General features: G+C 41.3%; 1 protein-coding gene across 5 annotated transcripts in view; it reads right to left on the bottom strand.

Moving 5' to 3' along the window:
- LOC138751903 (5'-AMP-activated protein kinase subunit gamma-2-like) overlaps positions 1 to 17862 on the bottom strand; it is a 621068-nt gene that overhangs the window by 237910 nt on the left and 365296 nt on the right. The window contains exon 1 of one of the 5 annotated variants that reach the window (XM_069914840.1): positions 14908 to 15016. The exons of the other annotated variants lie outside the window; for them this stretch is intronic. Within the exon in view, the coding sequence (XP_069770941.1) occupies positions 14908 to 15001 (94 nt within the window). The 5' untranslated portion in view covers positions 15002 to 15016. Of the gene's footprint in view, positions 1 to 14907; positions 15017 to 17862 lie in introns of those variants that run through there. 5 annotated transcript variants of the gene reach the window in all.

Raw genomic sequence — 17862 nt, 5'->3', positions numbered from 1 at the left:
ACCATTACTGCGCCAGCAATCAGGACCAGAGCTCAAATCCCATACGGTCCATAAGGGGTTTGTACGTTCTCTCTGTACCTGCGTGGGTTTTCTCCAGGAGTTCCAGTTTCCTCCCACTCTTTGAAACATACCGATGGTGTAGGTTAATTGGGCAGCATGGACTCATGGGGTGAAATGGCCTGTTACTGTGCTGTATGTCTTAAAGAAAACGAAAAAGGATTTTAAGTTAATTGGGGTATTTGGGTGAAACAGGCCATTGGGCTGGAATGGCTATGCAGTGAACTGAGATTCACTGGTGATGGATTGCACAGATGGCTGGCTCCTCCACAGGCTCCACCCCCATCTACCCATATATAACCCAGTTCTCTCGCCTAAACCCAGAGCCCTGCTGAAGACCCTTGTAAGACCCTACCCTTTGTAATCAGCTAATAAAAACAGTCATGAGAGCTTTTATTCGCGCTACAGGCTGCAACTGTGCTGTACGACTAAATTTCTCCAGTACTTTTGTATATTGCAGGGCAAACTGCATCTGTTGCAATTTTTTTGATTATGTACTGAGAAACGTGTAAAAGCCCATAAGGAATGATAATCGTCCATTAAATTTACTGACTTTATTTATTATTTATTGACTTTACCAAAAAAGATCAGAAGAAATAGGAACAGGAGTCGGCCATCCGGCCCATCAAGCCTGCTCCTCCATTCAATAAGATCATGGCTGATCTGATCACTGACTCAACTTCACCTACCTACCTTTTACCTATATCCGTTAATTCCATTTTTATGTAAAAATCTATCTAACTGAACCTTAAATATGGTTGATGAAGTAGCCTCAACTGTCTCCCTGGGCAGAGAATTCCACAGATTCACTACACTCTGGGAAAAGTTTATCCTCATCTCTGTTTTAAATCTACTCCCCTGAATCTTGAGGCTGTGCCCCCTAATTCTGGACTCACCTACCAGTGAAAACAATTTTCCTGCATCTTATCTATTCCTTTCATAATTTTTAAAAATGTTTCTATAAGATCTCCTCATTCTTCTGAATTCGAATGAGTATAATCCCAGCAATTTCGTCTCTTCTCGTATGTCAACCCCCTCATCTCCAAGTGAACCTCATCTGGACTGCCTCCAAGGCCAGTATATCCTTCCTCAAGTAAGGAGACCAGAACTGCACACAGAACTCCAGGTGCGACCTCATCAGAACTATGTACAGTTGCAGCATGACCTCCTGCTCTTGAATTCAATTCCTCTAGCGAAGGCCAACATCCATTTGCCTTCTTAATAACCTATTGTACCTACAACCCAATTTTTTACAATTCATGCACCAGCACTTCCAAGTCCTTCTGCACTACAGCATGCTGCAGTTTTTCACCATTTAAATAATAATCTGCTCTTCTATTTTTTCTACCAAAATGGATGACCTTGCATTTACTAACGTTGTACTCCATCTCCCAGACCTTTTTCCACTCACCTATCTTAACTATATCCTTCTGTAGCCTCTCCACATCCTCTGTACAATTTTCTTTTCCATTTAATTTAGTATCATCTGCAAACTTGGCTACACTACACTCTGTCCCCTCTTCCAAAACATCAATTTAAATGGTGAACAGCTGCGGACCCAGCACCGACCCCTGCCACTGTCTGCCAATCAGAAAAACACCCATTTATCCCGATTCTCTGCCTTCTGTCAGTTAACCAATCCTCAATCCATGTCAATATACTTCCCCCAACTCCATTCATCTGTATCTTATTGATAAGTCTCTTGCGTGGCACCTTATCAAATAGCTTCTGGAAATCCAAATATACAATAACAACCTGTTCCCCTCTATCTACCACACCCATTATATCCTCAAAGAACTCCAGCAAGTTTGTCAAACAAGACCTGCCCTTTCTGAATCCATGCTGCATCTGCCCGATGGCAGAGAGATAGTGATGAGCAAACTAATGGGACTGAACATCCTCTGGTCCTGATGGGATGCATCCCAGGGTACTGAAGAACATGGCGGGAGTTATAGTTGATGCATTGGTAGTCATTTAGAAAGAATGGGTTCCATCAACTATAACTCCCGCCATGTTCTTCAGTACCCTGGGATGCATCCCATCAGGACCAGAAGATGTTCAGTCCTGATGAGTTTGCTCATCGCTATCTCTCTTATAACAATTATCAAGGCCCTCACCTCCCTTCGCTTCCCTATCACCACTCTGTCATGCTGGACGTGTCTTCCATCGTGAAGACTGACACAAAATATCTGTTCAATGTCTTGGCCATTTATTCATTTCTCAATAACAATCTCCCTTTCTCATCTTCCAAGGGACCTATGTTGACTCTAGCCACCCTCTTGCATTTTATATTTTTTAATTTTTGCTATGTTTTTGTATTTTATGCTAATTTACATTAATAATCCTTCTTCCCTTTCCTTATTTCTCGTTTAGTCGTCCTTTGTGCCTTTTAAAGTTTTCCCAATCTTTCAGTTTCTCACTACTCCTGGCTACTTTGTACACATTAACTTTTAATTCTATACTTTCCTTTATTTCCTTAGATAACCAAGGCTGACTCTTCCCTCTCTTACTGCCCCTATTTTTAATGGGAACGTATTTTTGTTGAACACTGTGAAAAATCTCTTTGAGAGTCTTCCACTGTTCCTCAACTGTTCTGCCAACTAGCCTGTGCTCCCAGTCCACGCTGACCAATTCTTCCTTCAGTCTCAATTTACACTGCACAAACAAAGAAAATTATCTCAAGGCACATCATATGAGAAGCAAAAGTGACACTGAGTCAAACACATTAAGGCATTAATTACCCAGAAGCTCTGTTGGGGACAGAATTGCTGGAAGAACTCAGCAGCATCCATAGGTAGAAATGGTCACTCAATATTTTGTGTCAAAACCCTTTAACTTGACCATTTCTCCCCGTGGTTGTCATCTGACCTGCTGAGTGCCTCCAGCAATTCCATGTCTGCTCAAGATTCCAGTATCAGGCAAAATCCCCACCACCACCGAGAACTTCTGCATGGATTGCTGTCATCAGAGAGCAACAGCAATCATTAAGGATCCACACCGTTCAGGACATGCTCTGTTCTCACTGCTGCCATCAAGAAAGAGGTCTTCATGTTACAAGACTTGTACCTCAGGTTCAAGAAGAGCTGCTACCTTTCTACCATCAGACAGACTCCTTAGCAACAGATTCATTCAGAGACTCATTTAAGGACCCCTACTTTTCTTGTTTTCTTTTTATCTTTTTTTTTACATTTGCCCAGTCAGTTTGTTTATATCTCTTTCTTTTGTATACATTTCTTTCTTCTTTAGTACTAGCGATAAGTAGAAATTCTGCTTGGCCCTGCAGGAAAGAGAATCTCAGTGTTGTATGTGATGTCATGTCTGGACTCTGGCAATGAATTTGAACTTGGATTTGAACTCTGGTCCATGACCATTCATATGGAGAAGGAGATTTCCAAATAGTTCCAAAACCCCAATGACCATGACTTAGCTCCAAAAATTTCTTGTGTCTCCTGTGTAGCCTTCAGGCCCTATGGGAAAGTGTTTCCTTAGGTTGCCTCCAGAACCAAGGTTATCCTACCTCTGGGAGTTGAGATTGCGAATGCATATGTTTGAAGGCCAATTCCCAAGACATTGCTGATATGTTCACTGAAGCAGAGAAGAAAGAACTTGCCATCAGTTTCTGCAAAGCCAAGTTCCATCTGTTGTACATGCAGAAAGAAAAGGCCCGTGGCTTCCCATCTCACATAATAGAGGTTGTGTCTCAGTGAGGGTGGGCAATGATAATGACATTTACCGCCACCTTCTATCTGTCATCCAAATCATTAATGTAGATTACAAACAATAATGGACCCAACACTGACCATCCGGGATGTACCATTGGTCATAGACCTCTGATCAGGAATACAACCCCCCACTACCATTTCTGTCTCTATCCACTGAGCCAATTTGAACCCACTTGGCTAGCTCATCTTGGATCCCAAGTAATCTGACCTTCTGAAAGTACATGTCAGGATGGACCTTCTCAAAGGCTTTGATAAAGTCAAGTTTCAAGATTATTTTATTGTCATGTAATAAAACAAGTGTAATATTACATGAAATTTGTTTTAGTCTGCCATAAGGGTGACAGATTCGCCATCAGCAGAAATGACTGAACGCCTCTTACTATCAGAGGAAGAGAAGCAAAAGAGAGATCCCCCAGATCACTGAGTGTCAGGAGATTCCACAGCCTCTGCAGCTACTCAGACTTGAGTCCAGATCCGAACCTCCGACACGATCAGAAAGCCTTCAGTGCTCTCGATACCCTTTAGCATCCTGGTTCTGGTACCTGGTACCCCTTCAGCCAGTGTCCAGCATTTTTCAGCCTGCAACACCAACACCCTGCCACTGGTGTGTTCTTCAGCTGCAGAGCCCCTCACTGGTCTGCCGCCGTGGCCACCGTCCCACATGGTTGACGCCTCTGCTTCGCCTTCTCAAACAGGGATTTTTCTCCCCATTTTCTGGTCCCCTGTGCCAGTCCTCTGTTTTCCTGGAGTCTGCAACCTCTTGAGGCTGCTGCCAAACATGGGCCTACATTCCAGTCACAGGATTTTAAAATAAACTGTTTAAAGCCTGTACAGAGTCGTCGATAGTTGGACTGGGCGGTACATCCCTCAGAGGAGTGCTGTGTCTCCTCTCCTCATTCCTCGTGGGACTGCACCAGCTGCAATGCCTGCTGCTTCCTTCTCCAAAATATACAATGCCTTCATTACCGCCCCATCCCTGACATGCTGTCACTGTATTCTGGGCACTCACTTTGGCCTGGCTTTGTGGACGAAGATTTATGGAGGGGTAATGTCCACGTCCGCTGCAGGCTTGTTGGTGGCTGACAAGTCCGATGCGGGACAGGCAGACACGGTTGCAGGGGAAAATTGGTGGGTTGGGGTTGGGTGTAGGGTTTTTCCTCCTTTGTTTTTTGTCAGTGAGGTGGGCTCTGCGGTCTTCTTCAAAGGACGTTGCTGCCCGCCGAACTGTGAGGCGCCAAGATGCACGGTTGGAGGCGAGATCAGCCCACTGGCGGTGGTCAATGGGGCAGGCACCAAGAGCTTTCTTTAGGCAGATGAAGTCGCTCCAATGAATGTTGAGGATGGAGCGGAGACAACGCTGGTGGAAGCGTTCTAGGAGCCGTAGGTGATGCCGGTAGAGGACCCATGATTCGGAGCCGAACAGGAGTGTGGGTATGACACTGTGTAAAAAACATAACTCTGACATCTCCCCAAATCTTACCTCCACTCACCTTAAACAGATGTCCATGATCTGTAAGACTCCATGATAACTTGAATAAGGGCATGGAGTTCAAGGACCCAGTTATCAAAGGAAAGGTTCTGGTTCCTGTAATCCAAGGCAGTGATCGGTTCCCAGAAACTGCAGGCAGGTCCCTGTTCCCAGATGGCACAGGCAAGAGCCGCGTTTCTGGACAGAGCAGAAAGAGAGATTGTTTCTGGAGGGAGCTGTTGCACAGAACTAAATGAAGCAGCTCCTCATAAATTTACATCTCCGATGAGCCAACTTGCCGTTGGTGCTTTTGTTTATCAAGGTTTGTGCAAACACTTAATGTTCAAACAAGAGTCATTGCTCAGTCAGTGTGACTCTTGGTTCCAAGTCAGAACGTCGAGAAGATGGACCTGTCCATCCCCTTTCACACAGTTGAAACACAGAACTGACAATGAAGCGGAGCTGTCAGTGCATGAAACACGCACGGCAGCCAAGACTTGGATCATCACCTCAGCAGGAGATCACTGCCATGCCAACAGGACTACAGCATCCAGTGACATTGTTGGATCAGACGCTAAACTGAGGCCCTGTCTTTCAAATACCTTGTGGTGCTCTTTCAGTAAGGAGCAGTGCAGTTATGTCCGACATCCCGTGCTCACATTTATCCCCAAGCAGCAGCAATAAAAGTCTGCAGATTCTAGCACCTTGCAAATCAGCTACCTGATGAGCAGTCTTCCTGCAGTTTTAAAGCTTCTCATTAGTTGTGAAACACTTTTTAGAAATTTTGTTATCAAAAGTATTGTATAAACACAAGTCTATTCTGCAAATAATCTACATTCACCTGGCATGTTAACTCGGCAGTTAGAATTTTCCATTGCCGGTTAAATTACCTTTGGAGAATTTGAGGTTCAGCTTGCTAATAATCCACAATAACAAGATTACTTTGCTTCTCTATTCCAGCCATTCTCAACCTTATTTTGGCTATGGCCCCTTAGGTCTATGCTCATGCGCCCCTTTCCCCGTGAAGCAGTCACGTTTTGTTGGTTTCTTAAGACCATAAGGCATGAGCAGAAGTAGTCTATTCAGCCCATCGAATCTGTCCTGCCATTCAATCATGAGCTGAACCATTTTCTCATTCAGCCCACTACCCAGCCCTTTTCCCATAACCTTTGATCCCCTGGCTAATTAAGAACCTATCAATCTCCTCCTTAAATACACCCAATGACCTGGCCTTCACAACCGCCTGTGGCAGCAAATTCCACAGATTTACCACTGTCTGGCTGAAGAAATTCCTCTGCATCTCTGTTCTAAGTGGCTGCCTCTTTCTCTGGACTCTCCTGCCATGGGAAACAACTTTACAGCATCTACTCTGTCCACACCTTTCAACATTTGAAATGTTTCAATGAGATCTCCCCTCATTTTCATAAATTCCAACAAGTGCAGGCCAAGAGCCATCAAACATTCCTCATATGATAACCTGTTCATTCCCGGAATCATCTTGGTGAATCTCCTCTCAACATTGGTATATACTTTCCTCCCTAACATTAGTATATACTTTCTTAAACGAGGAGCCAAAAACTGCACATAATACTCAGTGAAGTCTAAGCAGTGATTGAAAAAGCTTCAACATCACATCCCAGTTCATTTTTTAAAAATGTATTATAAATTTAAAACCACAAAAATGTCACTTATTTTACCATAATGCAAGTCCATTCCAAATACACGTGGTATATATAAGAAAAAAAGAGTAAGAGAGAAAGAAACCTCCCCCCCATAAACCTCCCACCCTCCCCCCTTTAACCCTCTACAAAGCAAAAGAGAATAGCACAAGAGATCTTCAACAGGAGCACTCCTTATTATAAGGCTTCTTCTAATATACAGAGACCTTTAGGAGAAAGGGAATGGCTGAGATTCGTTTAGATATTCATAACCACAGTTTGTAAATATGGGCACCATATTTTCCAAAATATATGATATTTATCTCTTAAATTATAAATAATTTTCTCAAGTGGTATACACTCTGAAATTCCATGTGCCATCTCTCCATTCCCAAGTCTGTATCAGTCTTCCAAGTTATAGCAATACATTTTCTAGCTAGTGCACCCAATAAAAATAACATTGGAACCTGTGGGAATTTAACCCCTGTTATTCGTTCTAATAAATTTCCTATTTCCAACCAAAATTATTTTGAAGAATATGAAAATGTACCAACTTCCTGTCCACATCTGAAGGATAAATATGAGAAAGACTGTTTTAATTTATTTAGCTTTTGTGGTGTCAAATATAACTGATTAATAAAATTATACTGTACCAACCCAAACCTCACATTTATACTTTCTCTACACAACTCAATCCAATAGCGCTCATCTATTTGCTTATTCAAATCTACTTCCCATCTTTGTCTTGAATTATGAACTCCTATATTCTGAACTTTTTTTTGTAACAGCCAATACATTACTGAAATAAATTTCTTTATACCATCATTACACAACAATGACTCCACTTCTGTCCCTGCTGGCAATAATAGATCTTGACCAAAATTTTCACATAAGAATGTCATATCCTGAAAAGAACAAAATCTGGTACTCTCAAATATCTTAAACTTCTCCTTCATTCTACTAAAAGTAATAAATTTCCCCACTTCAAAATAGTCCTCAATCTTCTTAATACCATGACATTGCCAAATTTTTAGAAGTTGATTTCTCATAGAAAATTGAAAAAATCTATTTTGAAATAGGGGTGTTCTTCTCGACATTAAACCTCCTCCATCAATAGCTTTATCAACTTTATTCCAAAGCTCAATTAAATGTTTCAATATAAAAGTTTCTCTGTTCACTGTTAACAATTTTGAATTCCATTTATAAATAAAGTTTTGTGGGTTTCTTTCCCCTATTTTACTAAGTTCTATATTTACCCAAGCTGGTATCTTATCCAAGTCATACATTATATTAATAAAACACAACTGGGCTGCTTTTAATAATTCATAAAATTATGGAGCTGCAAATCAGGCCCCCCCAACTCACATTCCATCTGAACCAAATGATATCCTACATCATATATCCACGTTAATTTTTCCAAAGAAACCTTTACCATTTTCCCTTTCCATAAAAATTTCTTAACACAAGCATTTAATTCCTTTGGAATCGATTGAAAAATATATTTATTCTAGGAAAAACATTCATGTTAACACAATTTATTCTACCTATTAAAGTAATGGGTAATGTATTCCATCTTTCCAAATCTTCTTTTATTTTCTTTAATAATAATGAATATTTAATTTAAATAATTTTTAAAAATTTTTTGGTTCCACACGAATATTTTATTCCAGCTTTTGGCCATCTAAAATCAATTGCTCTCTTACATTGTGTATAATCCCCATTTACTAAAGGCATAATTTTATTTTTTTTCTCCAATTGATTATAACCAGATACCTCCCCGTATTCATTTAATCTAACTTTAAACTGGTGCAAGGAACTTAAAGGATCTGTTAAATAGTTCAAAACATCATCCGCAAATATATTTATTTTATATTCTTCCTGATTCACTTTAATACCAATTATCTTTGAATCTTTTCTTATTAATTCAGCTAAAGATTTAATTGCTAAAATAAATAAAGCTGGTGACAATGGACAACTTTGTCTACTTTATCTCGTCAAATGAAAAGTTACTGAGACTTGACCACTAGTCACTACTTTTGCACTAGAATTCTTCTATAACATTTTAACCCAATCTATAAATATTGATCCTAATCCACATTTTTCCAAAACTTTAAAGAGGAAATCTCATCTAATCTATCAAATGCTTTTTCTGCATCTAAAGCCACTGCAACACTCAAATCTACCCTCTTTTGAGCTAAATGTATTAAATTAATCATCCTTGCCACATTATCTGCAGACTTCCGATCTTTAACAAATCCAGTTTGATTCTTGTGTATTAACTTTGGTAAATACTTTGCCAATCTATTTGTTAACAATAGATCAACATTTAATAATGAAATTATGATACTGGTTTCAATGGAGCTCTATCCTTCTTTGGTATCTCAGTAATAATTGCAGTTGAAAAGGAATCTAGTAGAGAATGTACTTTCCAATGCTTGTTTTAACACTTCCATAAATGAGAGTATCAAAAGATCTTTAAATTTCTTTTAAAAATTTTACAGGAAAACCATCTTCCTCTTGTGACTTATGACTTTGTAATGAACTTATTACTTCCCTTGCTGTAAAAGGAGAATTTAAACCTCTTATATTCTATCCCCTTTGAAATGAATGCCAGTATTGCATTTGCCTTCTTCACCACTCATTCAACATGAAAGTTTATCTATAGGCTATCCTGCACAAAGTCTCACAGGTATCTTTGCATCGGGAATTTTCAATTTTCTCCCTATTTAGAAAATAGTCTGCCCATTTATTTCTTCTACCAATGTGCATGACAGTACACTTTGCAACATTGTGTTTCATTTACCACTTCTCTGCTCATTCTCCTAATCTGTCTAAGTCCATCTGCAGCCTCCCTGTTTTCTAAACACTACCTGCTCCTCCATCTACCTTTGTATAGTTTGGAAACTTGGCCATAAAGCCATTCTTTCCATAATCTAAATTATATGCCATATACAACATAAAAAGTGGGCCCAACACCGAACCCTGTGGAACACCACTAGCAACAGGTAGCCAACCAGAAATGGATTCCTTTATTCCCACTCTCTGCTTCCTGCCAATCAGCCAAGCCAGATTGTTTCCTGTTATACCATTGGCTCTTATCTTGTTAAGTAGCCTCATGTGCGACACCTTGTCAAAGGCCTTCTGAAAATCTAAATACATTAAATCCACTGGATTTCCTTTATTTCACTTCTTCAAAGAGTTCCAACAGGTCTATTAAGCAAAATTTTCCTTTAAGGAAACCATACTGGCTTTAGCCTATCCTGTCATGGGCTTTCAGGTACTCCATAATCTCATCTTTGATAATCAATTCCCAGCATTTTCCCAACCACTGACATCAGGCTGAACGGTCTATAATTTCCTTCCTGTTGCTTCCCTTCCTTCTTGAATAGTGGGGTGACTTTTGAGATCTTCCAGTCCTCTGGGACCATACCAGAATCTATTGATTCCTGAAAGATCATTACCAATGCTTCCACAATCTCCACAGCCGACAATCAACAGAGACACACCTCAAGGATGCATGCTTAGCCCACTGCTCTACTCGCTCCACAGCAGTGGTTTTCAAACTGCCCAACTCACATTCCACCTGAACCAAACCCTATGCTATAGGTGATCTGTGATTAGTAACGGATTGCTTATAAGGTGGTATGTGAGTGGAAAGAAAAATGTTTGAAAACTACTGTTTTAATCGTACCTAATTGACTCGTTATGTGCACGGTTTCATAACTCCAAAGGAAATGGGCCAATGACAGTTTTCCTCAAACAAAATATTTCAGTAACAATTGGGTATAGAGCAGTGGTTCTCAACCTTCCCATCCCACTTACATACCACCTGAAGCAATCCCTTACTAAGGTGGAATGTGAGCTCAGGGGGACAGTTTGAAAACCACTGCTCTACACCTATGACTTTGTGGCTCGGCACAATTTAAATACCATCTACAAATTTGCTGATGACACCACGGTTGTTGGCAGAATCACAGATGGTAATGAGGAAGTGTATAGGAGGGAGACAGTGGTGTCACAACAACCTTTGATTCAACATTACCAAAACTAAGGAATTTATTGTGGACTTTGGGAAGGGGAAATTAGGAAAATACAAACCAGTCCTCAGTGAGGGGTCAACAGTGGAGAGGATTAAGAACTTTAAATTCCTGGGTGTCAACATTTCTGAAGATCTAACCTGAGGCCTCCACTTCGATGCAATTAACCCAACCAGCGACTATATTTCATTAGGAGTTTGAGGAGATTTGGAATGTCACCAAAGACTCTTGTAAACTTTTAGAGGTACACCGTGGAGAGTATTCTGACTGGTTGCGTCACTGTCTAGTATGGAGGAGCCAATGCAAAGGACAGGAACAGGCTACAGAGGTTGTAAACTCCACTAGCACCAGTATGGGCGTTAGTATTCACCCATTAAGGATATCTTAAGAGGCGAAGTCTCAACAAAGCAGCTTCTATCATCAAGGACTCTCACCACCCATGCCTTGACCTCTTCTTACTGCTACCATCAGGAAGTAAGTACAGGAGCCTGAAGACAAACACCCAATGGTATAAAAACAACTTCCTCTCTAACATCAGATTTCTGAATGGACAATGTACCTATAGGCGCTATCTCTTTTTTTCTGTTTCCCAGTTGCATTGCAACTCATCCCCATGATTTGAATTTTGCCTTTTCTGTCTGACCTTCGACAGAAACTCCCTACCAGATGTCTCCACTTGTGCACCAACCACTGTCTTTTCACTTTGGTTCCCACCCCTCTGCGAATCTAGTTTAAACCCTCCCAACTTCTCTCCTACCAACTGCATAAAAAACATAACAAATATATTATGATTTCTGTCCATGGCCCCCCCCCCCACCTTAAATGTGCTGTGGCCCTCAAGATGGGGGGGGGGGGGTAATGAGCCACAGTGAGAATGGCTATCCTATTGCACAGATTTACACAATAGAAGAAACTGATAGCAGTACACTCCAGCATCCTTTCTGCTTCCTGTGGATGCTGTGTGACCTGCTGAGTTTCTCAAGCACGCCTGTCTATTGCACTTGACCCCAGCATCTGAAGACTTTCCTGTTTAACTCCAGGAGCAATTAATAACAAGTTTCCTATGGACTGTCATCTGTTCTGTTTCTGAAATGACTTTTTTAACTAACTATGGGCAAGCATGTGCTGTGCACAGGTCTGATTCCTTTTTACTCCAAGGTTGAGAATGGAAGGCAGGGTGGATGGGCTGATGGTTGGTGAATGGAGCAACTTCAGCAGAGAGTCCCACATTCCATTTCTGAAGCCTTACTGAGCAGGTAAACTTTTATTGGTCTACTTGCTATGAACTATAACATTGCAACTTTTAAATCCAGTATTAACCCTTTGGATTCTGGCCATTTTAACATTTCAAAATTTATACTTTGAACTGGATCCATGGTAAACCTTTACAGTAATAAAGTACAGTATTGGGTATAAAACCAGTCCCGGAAAATCAGGAGACGGAGTATATGCGCTTTTGGTAATCCAAGAAAAGCGGGACATGGAGTCTAAAATGTTGTCAATTTGTTTACAGATTTTTAAATTAGTTTACATGTATACGCTGCGTACAGTTTATTTTTGCACTACCAATGAGTGGTAATTCTACCTCACCTGTAGGAAAAAGAATCTCAGAGTTGAATGTGATATCATATATACACTGGCATCACTTAGGGGAGTGCGGACTGCACTGGGTGACCCCATCAGGGGGGTGACACCAAAATGGCTGTCTATAAAATTTTTGTGCCATGTTTCAGCAAAATTTATTATTTTTTAATAAAAATGATCCCTGTAGTTAGTTATAACAAAAACATTTTTCGTAAGCCCAGCTTACATGTATCATACATCTACAAGGCTAAAACTCGATGCCAATTTACTTTTGAACCTTCTAATGTCAGTGCTGTCATTATTACCCAATTATAAAAACGTTTTAAATCACGTGGTTTCGTCTGCACATGCTACAAGCATGTGCTGTTGTTTTTGTTGCTACTGGTGTTTTTATAGTCACTGCTTCTGTCAAATGTCCTGGAGTTTTAGTTACAATATTGTGGTCATTAGTATTTGTGAACCTATATCATTAACATTTTTGAGAATGAAGTAGTAATTACAAGAAAAGAAGGAGAAAAATAAAAAAAAAGATTTTTGCTCAGTTACGAACAATGTTGTAACAAATAATGTTGCAATTCAATGTGGAAAGATTTCACAAAAGAATTTTGTGGTTATATTCATATACTATTGCCATCACATTCAGTGATATTCAGGAATTACGATTTACAAGTCACAGAAATACAAAAAACAGGGTCTGGTACGGGAGGAGGTCCATGGTGGGAGTGGGGGGTTGACACCATGAGTTACTGCACTGGGTGACACCAACCCTAGTGATGCCACTGTATATACACTGACAATAAATCTGAAATTTGAAAATCTTTAAATAACCAACATGAAGGGTAACCAATATTTTGAGTCTGAGCACTTCATCTAGGTATTAGCAAAATACAGCTGACACCTGAATAAAAAGGTGGGGGATGGGGGAAAGACAACAGGAGATGAGAAAGGATGGGGATGGGGGAGGTGCACAGGTTCATAAGTGAGCGGTGGTAGCTGGGAGGCAAGATGAGAAAAGTTGAGGTGATTAGAGAGCCAGGGAAGGAAAGCGGGTGGAGAGCTGGAGGAAAGGACTCAGAGCCTTAGGTAAAGAGAGAGACTAAGGGGAGTGGTAAAGAGAAATTGGAGAAATCAGTGTTAATGCTGTCTGGTTGGAGTGTGCCCAGATGGAATATAAGGTGTTAATCTGGAGACTTTCTTGTTTAAATAACCAAAGCAGTTGTCTGGTGCACAATTTTAAAAGAGCAGAGTGCATTTCAGAACCTCAGGATGTGCCAAAGCACTTGAAAATCAGTCTGCCACATGGTAAGAGTCGCAATGTAGGAAATACAGAACAAGCTCCTTTGAAACAAAAGCAGCAAAATGAATAGAAACCTAGTTGCTTGCACTAAAACATCCAGATGCCAGCCAACATGTGTTGAAGTCTGCTCTCACAGTAGATTATGGGCATGCAGTGCAATGCACAAAGGCTTGTTCATCATGTATTCAGAAGTTAAATTTCTTCTCAATACCTCTGCATTCTGGATTAATATTAGTTAAACGAGAAAGTCTGCAGATGCTGGGGTCAAGTGCAATTCACAAATGTGCTGGAGAAAGTCGTCAGATCACGCAGCATTCACAGGAAGTGAAGGGTAATCAACAGAGGGAGTACACGAGTGTGGGTAACCTTGGTTTGGCAATGACCTCTTGTACAGCCAAACCGAAGCTACCTGCAAATTGAAGGAACAACACCTCATACTCCGTCTGTGCACTCCCAACCAGGCAGCTTCTCCAGTTTCCTTTAACCCTCCTTCCCAAATATTTCTCCTTCCCTATATCTCCCTTTCTCCAGCTCCCACCTGCTTCCCTCTTCTATCAGAGAGTTACCCCCTCCCCTCCCCATCACAATTTTTTTTCTCTTCTACTCTCCCACCTATTTCCACCTCTTACCTGTTCGCCTGTGCTCCTCCCTCCTCCTTCTCTTCTCCTTCTCCCACCTTTTTTATTCAGGCACCTGCCTAATTTGGCTTATATCTGACAAACAGCCCAGGCCTGAAATGTTGGTACCCTTTACTTTCTATGCCTGCTGCGTGACCTGCTGAGTTTCTCCAGTACACTTGTCTATTGAATTCAATCCCAGCATCTGCAGACTTTCTTGTTTAGCAACGTGTCAAAGTCTGGTTTTGAAATTGGCTCCGACTGCAGAGTAGATTATGGGAGTGCAGTGCAATCCACAAAGGCCTGTGCATCATACATTCAGAAGACCCATTTCTCTGACTCCGCTGTGTGAACATCACATGTGGGTCAGTTGTGTGGAAGCTCGTGACCCATTCAAATAGCGAGACAAATGAAAGAAAGCATCAGTAACATTTTCATTGCCCTGTCGACAGCACCCAGCTGCTTACCTACAAGTCCATGAGGGTCTGACTGGCGTCTCTCTGACTTGCCTTCTTGGTCCCTGCGTTTCTTACTCCCTCTAAGGCTGCTGAACCGCTTCATGAGCAGCTACACACTCGGTCGTTTTGGCAGCAGCTCATGCCAAGTATGAAGTGACGAAGGAATTGCTCTGGGCGAAGAGGGGGCTGGGTGCTGGCTCAGGACAGGTTTTGCAGCCACCCCTCAGGACAATTCACGTGCCAATTAATTAAAAAGAAATCGGCAATGCTTCCTTTCCTGCCTTCCACAGCTAAAAAAAAGATACAACCTCACGACAACTGAAGAAAATGCCCAAATGAATGGCTCCAGGCTCCTGGGCTTCACTCGTGTACAGTAATTGCAGAAATGGTAGTTACGAGGCTCTTGCAGCTAATCACCAAGTACAGCTGTGCACAATGTGGCTTTAAAATAGCTTGGATGGATTAGACTGTAAAAGGAAACCTCCCTGTGTTGGCAACCCTGAGCAATGATTGGCCAAAGCCTCCTCCTTGTGGCTTGACATCACATCTATTTTGATTAAAGCTCCAAGTGGTAGAAAGCCAAAGCCCTTCGCTGCTCCGATTGAAAAATTTTCACATCCAAGCCTTGAGCTGTGAAGGCCTACTTGACTGAAGAACGTGAGTCAAGGTTCTGTGGATCACTGGCTACCCAGACCGACATTTGAAGTAAAATCAATGTGTGGAAAATCAATAGGTATTGCAGGAGAATTTAAAAAAAACACCAGTAGATAACAAAAATTGCTTTTGATATATTCAGCTGCCATAAACCAGTAGCACTGCTTGGAGCAGTGAAACATCTCTGAACAAATTAACTACTGGTTTAAGTGGTTCTAGTTTTGTAAAAGATTTTTTGGACCATAGCTACAGCACAGAAGCAGACCCTTCAGCCCATCTAGTCCATTCAGAACTATTATTCCACCTATTCCCACTGACCTGCATCTGGATCATATCCCTCCATACCCCTCCCATCCATGCACCTATCCACATTGTTCTGAAATGTCAAAATTGAGCCTGCATTCACCAGTTCAGTTGGTAGCTTGGACCACACTCCCACTGCTCGAAGTTCCCCAATGATCCCTTTAAACATTCCACCTTTCACCCTTAACCCATATCCTCTAGTTTCTATCTCACCCACCCTCAGTGGAAAAAGCCTACCCACATTTACTCTCTATCCCCCTCATAATTTTAAATACCTCTATCAAATCTCCCCTCATTCTCTGATGCTCCAGGGAATAAAGTCCTAACCTGTTTGACCTATAGCTGTGATTCAATTCCTCAGGACCCGGCAACATCCTTGTAAAATGGCATCAATTGTCCAACCTCAATCAGCCATTGCTCCCCGAGTCATGGCTGTTGCTGTCTCTATCTCCCTCCCTCTCCTTGTTCTTTCCTCTCTGACACCACCATCCTGGTCATATGGACTGTATTTTTAAAATCTTTTCTCACAATGATTACCTGCTTTTATTCGCAAATATTCAGAGGGTTTAGAACAGGACAAGACACTTCACAGAAGCAGAAAGAGGCAAAAGAATATGCACTGAAACAAGGAGGCAGCTGCAGGAAAAGTGACCTCAGGCTTGGCCAATATATGAGGTAGAGAGGCGCTGAGGTTTTCCAAGGCATTCCAAAGCTATAAGCTTGTAGAATGATTAAAATTAGAGACACTCACAACTCTTGGAACTGCAGAAGCACATAGATTTTGGAAGGCTTTAAATGGGGAACTCCTGCCCCCCCCCACCTTTCTGAAGCCATGTCAAGATTCCTCAAGGATATACACCCTCTCTCAGCATCCATCTGCCAAGCCATCTCAGAATTTTCCATGCTGTTTAAAATCACCACTCAATTCTTCTAAATTCCAATGAATACGAGATAAACCTGTCCAATCGTTGCTTATAAATATCCAAAGAATAATCTTGGGAACTCTCTCTAGAATCATAGAGTCTTACAGTCCAGAAAATGGCATTTGGCCCTAATTGTCCATTTCTGCCACGTTGTCCAGCCAAGCTGGTCCCATTTGCCTGCATTTGGTCCATATCCCTCTCAACCTTTCCGATCCAAGGACCTGTACCTGTCTGAGGGTCTTTTATGATTGTACTTACCTCCACTACTAATGAGCCCTCCAGAATCAGAGTTCTACAGCACAGGAACAGTTCCTTTGGCCATGCAGACCAAGCCAGCCCTATTTGCCTGTGTTCAGACAAACCCTCTATATTTTAAGCAAGGAATATTACAAAAAGGAAACAGAGGAATAAATTGACCAATGGACATTTGAACTGCCTTATTAGAATTGCATGATTCAGCACAAGAAATGCATGAAGAAAATTCAAACAGCAAAAGGCTCACCCGGTTTTTAAAGTCTTGCATTATTGATGTCACAGCACAGAAATGGTTCCTTCATCCTACTGAGTCCATTGTGACCTTATTCTTCCTCTACATTCCCAGTTTTCCTGCATTAAGTCTGTATCCTTCTATATCTTTCCTATTTAAGTATCTATCTTGATACTTGGTGAAGAAGGTGAATACAATGCTGGCATTCATATTTAGAGGAATAGTTTATAAGAGTAGGGATGTGATATTGAGGCTTTATAAGGCACTGATAAGGGATCACTTGGAGTATGGGGTACAGTTTTGGATTCCTTATTTAAGAAAGGATATGCTGGCATTGGACAGGGCTCAGACGATTTACAAGAATGATTTCTGGGATGAAGGAATTAGCATATGAGGAACAATTGATGGCTCTTGGACTGTACTCCTTGGAGTTCAAAATAATGGGGGGGGAAGGATCTCATAGAAGCATTTCAAATATTGAAAGGTCTGGACAGAGTAGATGTGGAAGAATTTAATCCCACTGTAGCAGAGTGTCGGACAAGAGGGCACAACTTCAGGATTGAAGGGCGCCCATTTAAAACAGAGATGCCGGAGCAA

This window comes from Narcine bancroftii, chromosome 1 (assembly GCF_036971445.1).
Source record: "Narcine bancroftii isolate sNarBan1 chromosome 1, sNarBan1.hap1, whole genome shotgun sequence".
In the NCBI taxonomy this organism is placed as follows: Eukaryota; Metazoa; Chordata; class Chondrichthyes; order Torpediniformes; family Narcinidae; genus Narcine; species Narcine bancroftii.
This window is presented reverse-complemented; position numbering and strand designations above follow the sequence as displayed.